Below are 12,373 nucleotides of genomic sequence, written 5' to 3'. Positions count from 1 at the left end.
TGAGATTAAAAACCTCAAACATTTTTTAGAATTAAAGACATAGTTACTAGAAGAAAAACAGAATTAGTTCCTTTAACCAAATATTCTTCTATTGTGTTAAAACTACATTTATCTATGACTTTGCACTGCTGATAAAATTTTAACTTTTCAACTGTACTCCAGTCTGTGTTCAGGAGTATCAGCAGCTCTGTACTAGCAAAGGCATAAAATGAGTATGTTGATAATGCTTCTCAAGTTGAATGCCAATATATACAAGAGACTGAGAGACACCCTTTGTAAAGAGAGTAATTTTGTCTCTTATTAGGGAAATAAAATTTGCTGAAAAACCAGACAGGCTTTTTAAAAATGTAAGATTGCCTTCAAGTCTGAAATAGGAGCAGACTTCAAAATAAGTAGAAACTAAGAAGACTTGGTTTTAGTTTAATTTCACTGTTACCAGTTTCAGAAAAATTAAAAAAACTGTTTTCTGAACTCAGTAGAATGTGTAGATAAAAGGACAATTTTAATTTCTGTGTGATTAGAAACTCCTCCTTTTTCCAGAGCCACAGGTCTAGCTGGAGAAATATAGATTATTCCAGGCTTGATTATTTTAATAATCTCAGTGTCAATATTTATCATGGCAGCATCAACTACACTTCAGTTAATCTAGCACACAGCAATCTTCTTTACTGGTGAGGCATGATGACAGAATTTAATGGAGCCAGTCTATTTTTAAATTGTTTTTCAAAGTTTTGTGTTTCAAGGTCATAAGGGTCTCTCTCCTCATTTGCTGCCATAGTTCCAATTGTATGGAAATTGACACAGAGGGGACCCATGTTTAAATCTGCACACAGTAAGGCACAACATTTTCAGCTGTAGGAATTTCTTGTTGCAAAAGCGGAGGTGAATCCATATCCAGCAGCTCTTCACAATGAAAAACCTAACCATTCACAAAGACAGCTTCGCTCAGCACAAATAACCTGTCAGGCTGATAGGTTATCCCTACTGAAAGTTAACTCACTTGAAGTAGAAGGACAAAAGAGAATCCCAATCTGTATCAACAGAGCAAAATACAGTCTTCTAGTAACAGTTTTGATGCTTCCCAGTTCCTTAATGTGGTAGTAAATTAAATAAACAGATAAGTAATTGTGAGAGGTAGTATGCAACGCAGTAAAACACATGTAAATAGAGGTTTGTTTCCAGACCAGCTCACTTTCTTATACTTCAGCTTAATAGTAATTTGTTCAAAAATCCTATGCATATTGTTTTTTAATTCAAAGAATACCCTAACCTACCATAATCAGAACTAATTAAATTTATACTAATGTCTTCTGATTTAAGAGCTCTTTTAACTTCAATTTTCTTCATCCAATTTCCAGTTTTCAGCAGCACAGAATCCCTGCAATGCATCAGCAAAGTTGTTAGACATGGGCAGTGAAAACACAAGTGCATACTATGCTGTCTGTAACCAAGTGAAAGAGCCTGTATTTGGTCCCAGTTCTGTAGTTTTGCTTGATAATTGGCCTAAGAATAACTTTCCAATAATGTATGATTTACGGCCATAAGAGGGCCAGGATTCTGCAGATCAGTTTCAGTTGTGCCAAAAGTGCCAGATTTCAGCCAGAATTCTTGTGAAGGTCAAACAGTTGGAAAATATTTTGTTCCTCTTTTCCTATTTGCTCCAAGCATCTCTTAGCCAACTGGAGAATTTAAATCCACCTCTGAGGGAAAAAGCAATTTTTAAAATATAATTAAAGAAATATAGCTAACAGGAGTAAGTGACAACTGGTTTATCTATCTTTTTAATACGCATTTTACTTGTTTTATATTTATGGGAAAATTATTATGACTTTTCCACAATATGACAATGATGTTCAACAGATATTTACATGTGCTGTCTGCAGTGACAAGCACACTGGCATGTTTTGGGGATTTCTGAATCTTGTGTAGCATTTTAAATTACAACAGTGACTAGAAAATGCTGTAGGATAAGGAATAATTTTGTACTATTAGACATCAGTAGGAAGTACTGAAAAAACTGCAAGTCATAGAACAGATGAAAAGCCAACACCATAAAATGATGTGAGGCAAAAAAACCTGATCATACATACATAATTTTCTGATTAAAAATGACTTGGTTGTCAGCATCTCCTATGACCAACGTAACATAGTGAAAGTCTGGCGCTGTTCTCTTTGTCTGTAGCTGCTCATAGTTTGTTAACTTGACGGTTACTAAAATTTCGGCCAATGTGTCACTGTATTTGGGCAGCTAAGGGAAAATGATACAGAAGACATAACTGCTAAAATATGCAAAGTAAAATAAATGCCCTTCCATAAATTTCCATCTGTTGATACAAGCACAAAACCTCAACTCAAGCAATTTGAATTTGTGGTACAATTTTTATTTGTTGTTCTGAGACTGAGTTTTGGGACTAGCTTGGCCGTAGCTGAATATCCTAAGTTTGATTCAGTACTGAGAATCAAAGACAAATACAAAGAGAAATGTGCAAGAATAAGACTTATATAGAAGTTATATTCTGACATCCCAACATTCCTCTGTAAGATATTTATAGTTGTTAAATCTTTGCTCTGAGAAGTTAGCTACTTCTAGTTAGTGCTATGTCAAAAGAAAAGTAAACTAGAACTGATTGTTATACCGATAGTATTTCAGAAATCTGTTGAGTTCTTAACTTCAAACGTGTCTTCATTTCTATCAACTTTAAGGTTACTTTTCAAATTTTGTGTTTTAGAAAGCTAGAGTGTCTTTGTGATCTATATAAGACAAAGTGCATATCAGAACCTCAAAGCTCTTGACTACACATAGAATTGTACCCTTCCTTTGAAAGGGCACCAGCTAGGTTAATGTAATAATTTACTGTTTCTCTGTATTCCTAAGTGTGCTATAGAAAATAAACATGAGTTAATACCATTTCAGTAAGCTTTATTTGGGTGTTTTGTTGTCTCTAGGATTTGATTAAATTCAAGATAGAAGAGACCTATCAGACACACATATAATGCTAGAAAGTGAATATGCTGGTTTACATCTGTAACATAAAATGCCATCAATGAGAGAGGCCAATATATTATGGGAAATGCCTGTTCCAAGGCTCTCCTTTGAGATTTAGGAGTTTCATAGATCTACCTAATAAGCTTGAAGGAGGTCACAATATTATGTGATCTTCTATCCATTAAGGCTCAAAATTTGTTTAAGTCAGTATTTGCTTTTTCATTTAATAATACCAGCATAAAAACATAAAATAAATATAAAAGAATGTACCTGTTCAATTTCAAGTTCATACTTTGGAAGGTGCAAAACAGACTCTTTAATCTGGTTTCCAAAAGGAGGATGTCTGTTTAAAATCTGCAAAGATATAAATCCAAGGAATCAAAGTCACCTATGTTAGCAACAAAAGCCCCCTTAAATCTTGGCTCTCTACTGTCAGTGATGCCCAGAATAGCAACATTACCAAAAGAAAATTCCAACACTTTTTCACATTGCTACTGCTTTTGTTCAGTTACCAGCCAATCAACTACCAATGACTACTCAGGTTTTATATGAGATGACTCCTCTATGTTGCACAAGCTTTAACTAAAACAAAACAAATGACAAGAAAAAATATAAAAGGAGCCAGAAATAAGAAATCAAATTTTCAAAGTCAAAACAGAAAAACCCAAGTAAGATTTAGAAGTCTGTTATATCTTCCAGAACACTGGAGTAACAGTTTCCACAGAAAAGAAGCCAAAAGCCAAAGAATCAGTCCTAGGGTAACATTTACCTTTCCTAAAATAAGAAGTGCTTTATAGATGATTTAGAAGATTTTTATTTTACTCCTATCTCAAACTTGCAATAATGGAAATTTGAGATTTTCATAATTAACACACACTAAGAGAAATTTTAAATACATATTCCCTTCTATATTTTTCCAACACTCCTAATAGAGAAGTGCATATTGTCCTTTGTTTCAAACCATGTTAATAATTAAATTCTACATATTCAAGCATCTACTTTCCACAGCCAGCCAAATCATGAAATCTTCATTCACATTAAATTTGCTATATCAGAACATCATACACATTTCCAAGGAAAACCAGCAGTAGCTACACAGCTTTTTTAATTTTACTAGTTAAAATGAGTAAATCACCTAAACTTCTAAATTTTGCTATGATCATATAGAAAATATATATCAACTATACTGCTTTTACTGGTAACTCTCAGTAATTTCCCTATCATATTTATCTATGTACCAAATAATAAGTTACCAATTCAAGCTCCCTTGCATTTATATCTTCAATTTTTTTAAACGATGTCAGTCCAGCATTTACCATAGCATTTGACAGTGATACACCTGTGAAAAACATGTATACAAGTTTTATGTTGTTAAAGGATAATGAATAACCTCAAGTTATTCTAACAACTGCATTACAGCAGTTGTTAGACTCAAAACATTTGATGCAGCTTTTGCCCAGCAAATCACTGAACTTATTTTCATTTGATTAGTTATTTCAGTATTATTTTCTTCTTTAGTAAAGAGAAAAAGAAATGCAACACAAACCAAATAAGAAAATATACAATATTTAAATTATTAAAACTTTTACATTTTCTACAAGAAAAGAGATTTTAGATCGCTTTTTACAGGAGTCAAGAAATGTGTTCTGTATATATATGATAAAAAACATGCTATACAGTATTCTTTTTCTCAGATTTTTTTTTCCCATTCAAGAAATTATTTATTATGTTAAAATCATAAAAAGCTCAATGTGTTTGAGCAAGTTAATAATAAAATTCACTGGAAAAGAAGTATTTATTATAATCCACAGGTCATTGCAGCTTTAGCAAAATACTTTCCCATGGGATATAAGCCACAAAAGCAGAGAATTATATGTACACTTTTATTTCTCTTCATGATTCACAATACTTCCAGTGAGATTCAGAGTTATGACAGCATATGAAAAGGCATTTAAGTGACCTGGAACTACAGCCTATTATAATAACTGCAATGATTGTATGTAAAAAATAGTACCAAATACTTCAAATACTTCAAATGAGTATTTGGATCCTTCTCACACAGTGCTGCAAAATAGTATAAGAAACCTGAAAATTAGGTGGGAAAGCTCTTTAGATACTTTTAGGTTGCTTCTTGGAAGATGTTACAGTAATCTTACAAGAAAAGACTTAACTCAAGAATTTAATAATTTAGAGAAGACCCTTTTGTCTTTTCATATGTATTTGAACATCTTTTGGGTCTGACTTAGAGAAAATATCTTTTACCATCTCCCTGTTCCTTTGCAGAAGCTCTGCAGTCGGAAGATTGAAAACTCTCACACATTACTTCTGCTGCTAGAGCTGCAGCCCTGCTTCTTTATAACTGAAGCTGAAGATTAACTCTTCTATCCTAATTGCAAAAATGGCAGAAGGATTTCTGCCAGTGAAGCGAATACCATAAATAAGACTTTTATTTTCATCTACTCTTCTCAGCAAAAAAATAAATGGGGATGGAAATTAAATTGAACCAATAGTAAATGTCATAAATCCTATATGACAACTGATCATTATCCTGTCTATCAGAGCAAGCAAACAGAAATCAAACATACCATTCAGCAACAAAAGGGAGCTTCATTGTTGGACAAGAGTTGTAGAAATGCAGTAAGAATTCAACTGAATTATCAGTCTCAGTAAGGCCAAATATCAGTCAAAGAATAGTCACTCTTATAATGGAAATACTGATTAATAAGGCATTTTTAAGGTTCAAAAGTAGCATACTGAGATAACAGTTTAAAAATTAAGGACTTCTGAATATGCTACATGGTATCAGCAAATTTCTTTGAACTTAAACAATTAATTTAACTGCAGAAAGAAAAAGAGTAAGATTAGCAACCATAGGGAGAGGTTAAAAATCACATCATACTACAGGCGTCAATTCAGTGTTTGATTCGGGAAAAGAGTGAACTGTCAGAAAAATGTTCAAAAGAAGTTTAGGAGGGGAACAAATGACACTTTGGAAGTTAGCAGTTCTTTATAACATATGCTGCAAGAGCTATGACAGCATAAGAAAAAAAGTACCCAAAAAAAGGAAAATTGGACAGAGATGTCTGTATGTACACCACTTACATTATTAAAAAACTAAATGTGACTTTATTCTACTGCATATAGTGTACAGGAAAGGATTTGTCTACACTGCAAGTGCCATATTTATTCCACTCATCCTAACTCCACAGAAATGCTGAACATGAGGCAGATTCCTCAGATGATTGTGTCGACATTGCCACAGGTGTGGGATAGTGGAAATGTGTTCCCAGCACTGTGCTAACAAGCCCTACCCTTGCTTTGAATCCACATGAATGAAGCATTACAGCCTCTGCACTTGAGCAGGCAAGGCTGTAAGGTACTGTACCCTATGGACATTCGGGTTTAGCCATTCTCTAATTTGCAGATCTCTGTACCACACAGTTCAGTGCAGAGCTGATGTATCTCTAAAGAAGAAATATACAGAAGGCTGCAGTGAATTTTGAAAGCATGAAGGTATGATAAGACCAGACATCAAAGCATAGAAGATACACTACTACCTCAAACAAGTATGACTACATTTTTATAACACAGAGGACTCAAAAATTTCTGAACTCCTTTTCAAATAATTATGACAAGCCTGTACTTACAGCCAGAAGTTCATTCAATAACAGGATACAGTGAAAGGAAGAAGATAATTAGAAACTTTTGATCATCATGTGTATAAGAACCTCATGCAAAATAAATTGATTTCTATTTCATGATTTCTATCCTTTTCAATGTGAATTAAAAGGTTTTTCATGCATACAAGTAAGAGGACCTACAGCAACAGCTGCTTGGAAAAGAAGGCATAGCCTCGTGAGGAACATGAAATCGCATCAATGTGGAATATGCTTGGGATACTGAGAGGAACATAAAGGAGTAAGAACAATTCTGAAATACTTTGAAAGCCTGAAGAAAATTACTGGACAGCTTACTTTTGTTAGGGCCGATTCTTCTGCCAACTGTGGTACTCAATTGTGGCAAATAAGTAACTAGCAGACTAATTCAATTAAGTAAGCAGACACCACAGAAATTAGCTGGCTAATTATGAGTTTTTCTTCTCTGTCAATATTACACTTTTATAATTTCTAACTAGTACCTACCAATTTTTTCCAATTGTTTAGACACATGAAGTGAATTTTCCCAAAGTCTGCACCTGAAACACTTGGCTAAAATCAAAGAGTTTAATAAAGCAGAGAAGCTGTTCTTAGATGATGCCAGAAAGTCAGATAACCCTGTAAAAAGAAGATTGACTTACGTTAATAAACTAAAATGTAGCTTCTTAGTATATGTAACCAAAAGAAGGATTAAATTTTACCATACATCTAGTAACTCTCAAGCCATTTCTAAATATTCTGCCAGTATCTTGTGTCAAAGTAAAGTCTTGAATAGGAATACATCCCAGCTGAGCCTGAATGAGACTGGAAAAAGAATGGGTTTGATATATAAGCTATACTCTAAACAAAGAACAACATAAAAAGTTTTTAATGGGGAAAAAAATGGAAATTCAGAATAGAAACAAAATACAAGATCTGGTCCTCTGAAAATGACCAAAAAATTAGCAGGGACTTCAACAGCCATAAAACGACAGTTTTTCAATAAAAATTAAAAAGGCAATATAATACTTACCAGTTTACTTTCATTTCTCTTGTTTTTATCTTCCCCTCCATTGGAAACCTATGTATAAAAACATACATATTTTCTACAATTGATTTTATGTATTGTTAAAAAGGTATTTTTGATTTCTAATGTATTTTTAAATACCTGATAGTTATTTTGTCTTTGTCTTTATTCAAGGTATTCAATATTTTCTTTTCATTTGTTCTTAACTTCACATCCACAAATTCTGTACAGTTGGAGATCATTGTAATCTGTAATAATTAAAGTTTTTATATAATAGTTTTAATTTCCTGTTTTTTCTATCACTTTTTCTAACTTTTTATTAAAAAGAACGCTTGAAAAAATTTATTGTCTCAGCAATATGACCATGAAGACACAATCCATCAGTTCTTTTCAAAGTTCTGACCAACTTTCCTTCTTCTTCCTATAAAGGCTATTAATGAAAGGGGAAATTTTTTCTTTCAGCTTTTAGATTACTACTTCAGTTGAGGTTACCTAAAATCAACCACACACATTGCTAACACTTTATACAAAGCAAATACAAACAACTTTTCCTGCTATATATTTCACCTAGCTTTCTTCACATTTTAACAACAAAGATAGTCACAGGAGAACAAGTGTTGCATTTTTTCATGGCAGATCTGTTTTACCATAGTATTCACTTGAAAGCAAAATGTCTTGTGATTCAGATAACAACCTGTTATCTGAAAGAGGAAAGTTGCTTAAAACAGAACAACAATTCCCTTAAAAGTAAAACCTGCTCTTGATGCAGCTGGATTTTGCAACAAAAAAACCTACTAAACCAGAAAACATTAAGGCTTTTAACATGTAAACAGAACAGTTTCAGCAACTTTGCATCTTCATAAGCAAGGTTAGTGAGGGGAGAAAGAGTTAGAAATCAAAAGATCTCAAAGAATAAAGCCTCAAAAATACTCCATATAGAATTTAATTAGCTGTATTTTCTAAAACTTTATATAAACAAAGCCAGAGTTCTTTAAAATAAATAACACCTCACACTTCTTAGACTGTTTAAAAACAATTGAACATAGGTAATTTAAAAAAAAAAAGTCAAATTACCAATTCTTTTAAAGTCTCAGTTCCCTTAATTGTGAAAAACTGCTTCACTGTATCAAGTGCAATGTAATACCACGCCATTAATCTTCCAGTCTCTGTAAAAGAATAATATAACTTAAAAAAATAAATATACCAAGTATATTTCAGTGGGTTGCAGTATCTTAAGCCACAAAATTAAATTATCTTTCTTACTACAGGCCTCTGTGAGATTTACCACCACTCCCCAGTATGTTATTGCCCCCCAACTGTCTGATGGACATTACAGACCCGGTCATGGAGTAGCAGAAAGAACCACGTGCCGGTTGCAGATCTCTCCAATGAGATTAAGTCACACTAACACACCAGGCAGCAAACTGTGGTTGCTAAGAAGACAACCACCTCTAGCAGAGGACTGTAGAGAAGAGCAGGTATTGATAAAACCTGTCCTTCATTGCACTGTGCCACAACCAATTATCCTGTCAGTGTCCTGCAATCCTCCTAATCTGTAACAAATTTTCAGCAACAACAAGAGAAGATCTATTCACGAAACAAGATTAAGAGAATGAACATCCATGACTTGGACAAGAAATGTGTCCATATGTTCTACTCAAACAATCCCTCAGAGTCTACTCTCTATTACACTTGTGTACTCTTATTAAAGGGTCACAAGGGTAGTTGATACCCTTTGTAGTTCACTACCATCTCTACATCACTTCTAAAAATCAGTTGACTTGAAATAAGTGTTACCTGTTGGTTTGAAATTATTTGCTTCATCCATCCTGATCAAATCAAAAGATGATAAATCATTTAAGTTCTTCAGACACAGTTCTGTCAAAAATTTGAAAAATGTTTTCAACATGTCCTAAAAATACTTTCTCTATTACAAACCAGAAACATCATCATCAAATTGCAATGAATGTATACCCAAGTAACTCCACTGAATTCAAGTAAAGGTTTTGGAATACGATCGTGCTTCTATTAAAGTTGGTTAACTTCTGCCTGTGGAAACTCACTCAAAGTTAATTGATACAGGACAAGCCAACTCTTTTTCAGTAAGGCAAAAGTTGCAAAGGAAAAGAAACTAGATGCTGGAATGTAGGTTGTCATACTCAATTTTAAATGAGTTCAGAAAGCCCACAGCATTTATACAAAAGTTTTCTCCTACAGAGTCAACACCTAAGTGGTTCAAATTTCAAATACCCACAAGTGTTCATGAATCCTTCATTAGAAATTTTCAAACTGTATCAGGTACATTTGTATTTATTTCACTAAACCCTTTGTGTCAGGTATCTGCATAAGAATGACCAAAGTGCTTTTGTTCTCTCTTTTTCAAGATCAAGGCAATATTCAGAATTTAGAAGTCAGAACAGCACTCAAAGAGATACTTCCCTTAGCAACGAGAAATCATTCACTTTACACATGAAATATATGAAAACATTATATACATTACTATAAAATATTTCACATTGCAGGGAAGAGGAACTAGTTCCTCCAAGAGCTTTTTAAAAGAGGTAGTTTTTAACATCAGAACTCCAAGGAAATATAATCCACACTGAAAAAGCATTAATTGAATTCTTCTAGCGCTATCTGTACAGGTGATTTTAAACCACGCCTTCTCCCATTAAAGGCTAATTTAGGTAGTAACATGCTTCATTCCCTCTATTCCTTTCAACCTACATGGCAAGAATAGAAAAGTCCTGATGTAAAAGACAGGAAAAGATCGAAAGCTACTGAAGGAGGCAAATTTTCTTACTGACAAGTACTCCTTTCTTCACTGTCTGCAAGTCAGAGTCAATGTCTCTCACATTTGGAGAATTCAAGTGGAAGCAAATATACCGTGTTCCTGAAGACAGGCCCTTGAAACCCTTACACCTGAACACGCTCAGCATCATTCCACCAAGCCCAACATCAACTACAGATTTTTCTTACAGTTATGTAAAAAATGTGTAAATGGAGTCCAAGTACAAGCTCAACAAATTTCTGGGTATGTATCTGTCCATGTTTTCATGTACCAGGCCCTTCTCCAGATATTTTAGCTCCAAATGGTCTGGTTATGATAGACATGAGGACTTTCATTGAAGAGAAAAAACAGCTTTGTAGATTTTAAGAACTTGGTAGCAAGTATTCTTTTATTAATATACTAATTTTTTATCTACCAAAAAACTTACATTAAAATAAATTAGCAAAATAAAACCACCTGAAGAGTTGTATGCTATTTCTGTATTTAAAGATAAGAGGCACCAATTCCCAAACTATTTTGTCAGCTGTGCATTTTCTAATGGAATTGCAAATAGCTAAAATACAGAATTTAAAAAGAAAAGTCAATAACCGGGTTTTATGCAAGTCTTAGCAAAAAGAGCCTCTTAAAATCATACAATTTTAAATTGTTCCTGGACAAGGTAAAGAGGTTTACATTTTATATCCTTTATTTTCAAGGCTAAATTTATGAAGGGAAGATGACAATCTCTGAAAAAGGCCTTTTTAGAAAATATAGCAACAGAAATTAATGAAAGCAAAGAGACCAATCAAAGGAAAATTAGGAAGAATGACAATCAAAATTAAAGTGTTTTTCTCCGTATTTCTGAGTTTGTATATGGAGATGAGGTAGGTAAAGGCATTTAATTATTTTCTTCTAAACAAGAAAAGCTTCTATATAATGTAAAATGTACTGATAGTATTTCAGAATTAATAGTAAAATAAAATTAATAACACATTATAGTAAATTACACTTGTTCTGCAAATAGATCTGTTGAAATTAATGGATATAAATAATAAACATGCGTGAACCTGCCCTAAATTGTAAGATTTTACTGAAAAAAGCTAAAAAGCCACTTACCTTGTAATTTTGCTTCAATTCCAACTTTATCTAGTCCAGATGAAAAACCTACATGGAAAAGACAAAAGTCGTTTTAATCTAGTACTATCATACACTTCCTCCTCAATTTCATTACCCATTAAAACTTATTTTCTGATTTTTAGGAGCCAGAAAAATACCCCAAAGTGAAAAATGTGGGAATATTTATTATATGCAAGCAAGTCAGAAGTCTTACAGGGTACAGCTAAGTATCAGTAAGAGGCTGTTAGAACAGATGTGCAAAGGTAAAAGCTGCAGACATTCCCCCATGTAAAATATCAGTCCTAAAATTTTCAGAAATGCCAGTAGAAACTTACAGGTACAGTTTTTTTATTTTGGAATATAGAAAGCCACCTTAATTTTAATATCCATTCATGTATTAGATGTACTATGTTCCAGTCCCAGCTATAAATCCTTATAAAAAATTATCTCCAGGAATTACTCAATGACTTCAAAATCAGATGTACAGCAAGTGGACAGGAACAAAGATATGGTCTGGGCTGGGTACTGGGATAATGTTCTCAACAAGACAAATTGAAGATACTGGAATTAAGATAACGAAAATTTTATTCTAGAAAAAAATATGAAATACTAGACTACTCTTTTTCTTAGCAGGTTATGTATTCAGCAGTCAAAAATACATTATGGCTTGATACTGCGTTAATACGTGGTCCAGCATATTAAGATCAAAATAAATTTATTATGAAGCTGTAAATGGCTTCTTCACAGTTTTTAAATGTTATACCATGCTGAAACTCCCACTACTTATGTTAAAGAACAAAATGTTACACGCCACACTGCACATCTTGTTTTCATCACGT

At 33.3% G+C, this 12,373-nt stretch overlaps 1 protein-coding gene across 1 annotated transcript in view; it reads right to left on the bottom strand.

Annotated features, from left to right (window-relative positions):
- Positions 1-12,373, bottom strand: part of HFM1 (helicase for meiosis 1) — a 32,397-nt gene that overhangs the window by 5,139 nt on the left and 14,885 nt on the right. The window contains exons 18-28 of the mRNA XM_058842859.1: positions 11,535-11,582; positions 9,446-9,526; positions 8,723-8,814; positions 7,790-7,896; positions 7,655-7,702; positions 7,349-7,446; positions 7,129-7,260; positions 4,240-4,325; positions 3,257-3,340; positions 2,091-2,248; positions 1,275-1,378 (exon numbers count right to left, since the gene is read on the bottom strand). Of these exons, the coding sequence (XP_058698842.1) occupies positions 1,275-1,378; positions 2,091-2,248; positions 3,257-3,340; positions 4,240-4,325; positions 7,129-7,260; positions 7,349-7,446; positions 7,655-7,702; positions 7,790-7,896; positions 8,723-8,814; positions 9,446-9,526; positions 11,535-11,582 (1,038 nt within the window). The remainder of the gene's footprint in view (positions 1-1,274; positions 1,379-2,090; positions 2,249-3,256; positions 3,341-4,239; positions 4,326-7,128; positions 7,261-7,348; positions 7,447-7,654; positions 7,703-7,789; positions 7,897-8,722; positions 8,815-9,445; positions 9,527-11,534; positions 11,583-12,373) is intronic.

The sequence above is a fragment of the Poecile atricapillus genome, chromosome 7 (genome assembly GCF_030490865.1).
Source record: "Poecile atricapillus isolate bPoeAtr1 chromosome 7, bPoeAtr1.hap1, whole genome shotgun sequence".
Taxonomy (NCBI): Eukaryota; Metazoa; Chordata; class Aves; order Passeriformes; family Paridae; genus Poecile; species Poecile atricapillus.
Note: the sequence above shows the minus strand (reverse complement) of the source record. Positions and strands in the feature narration are given on the sequence as shown.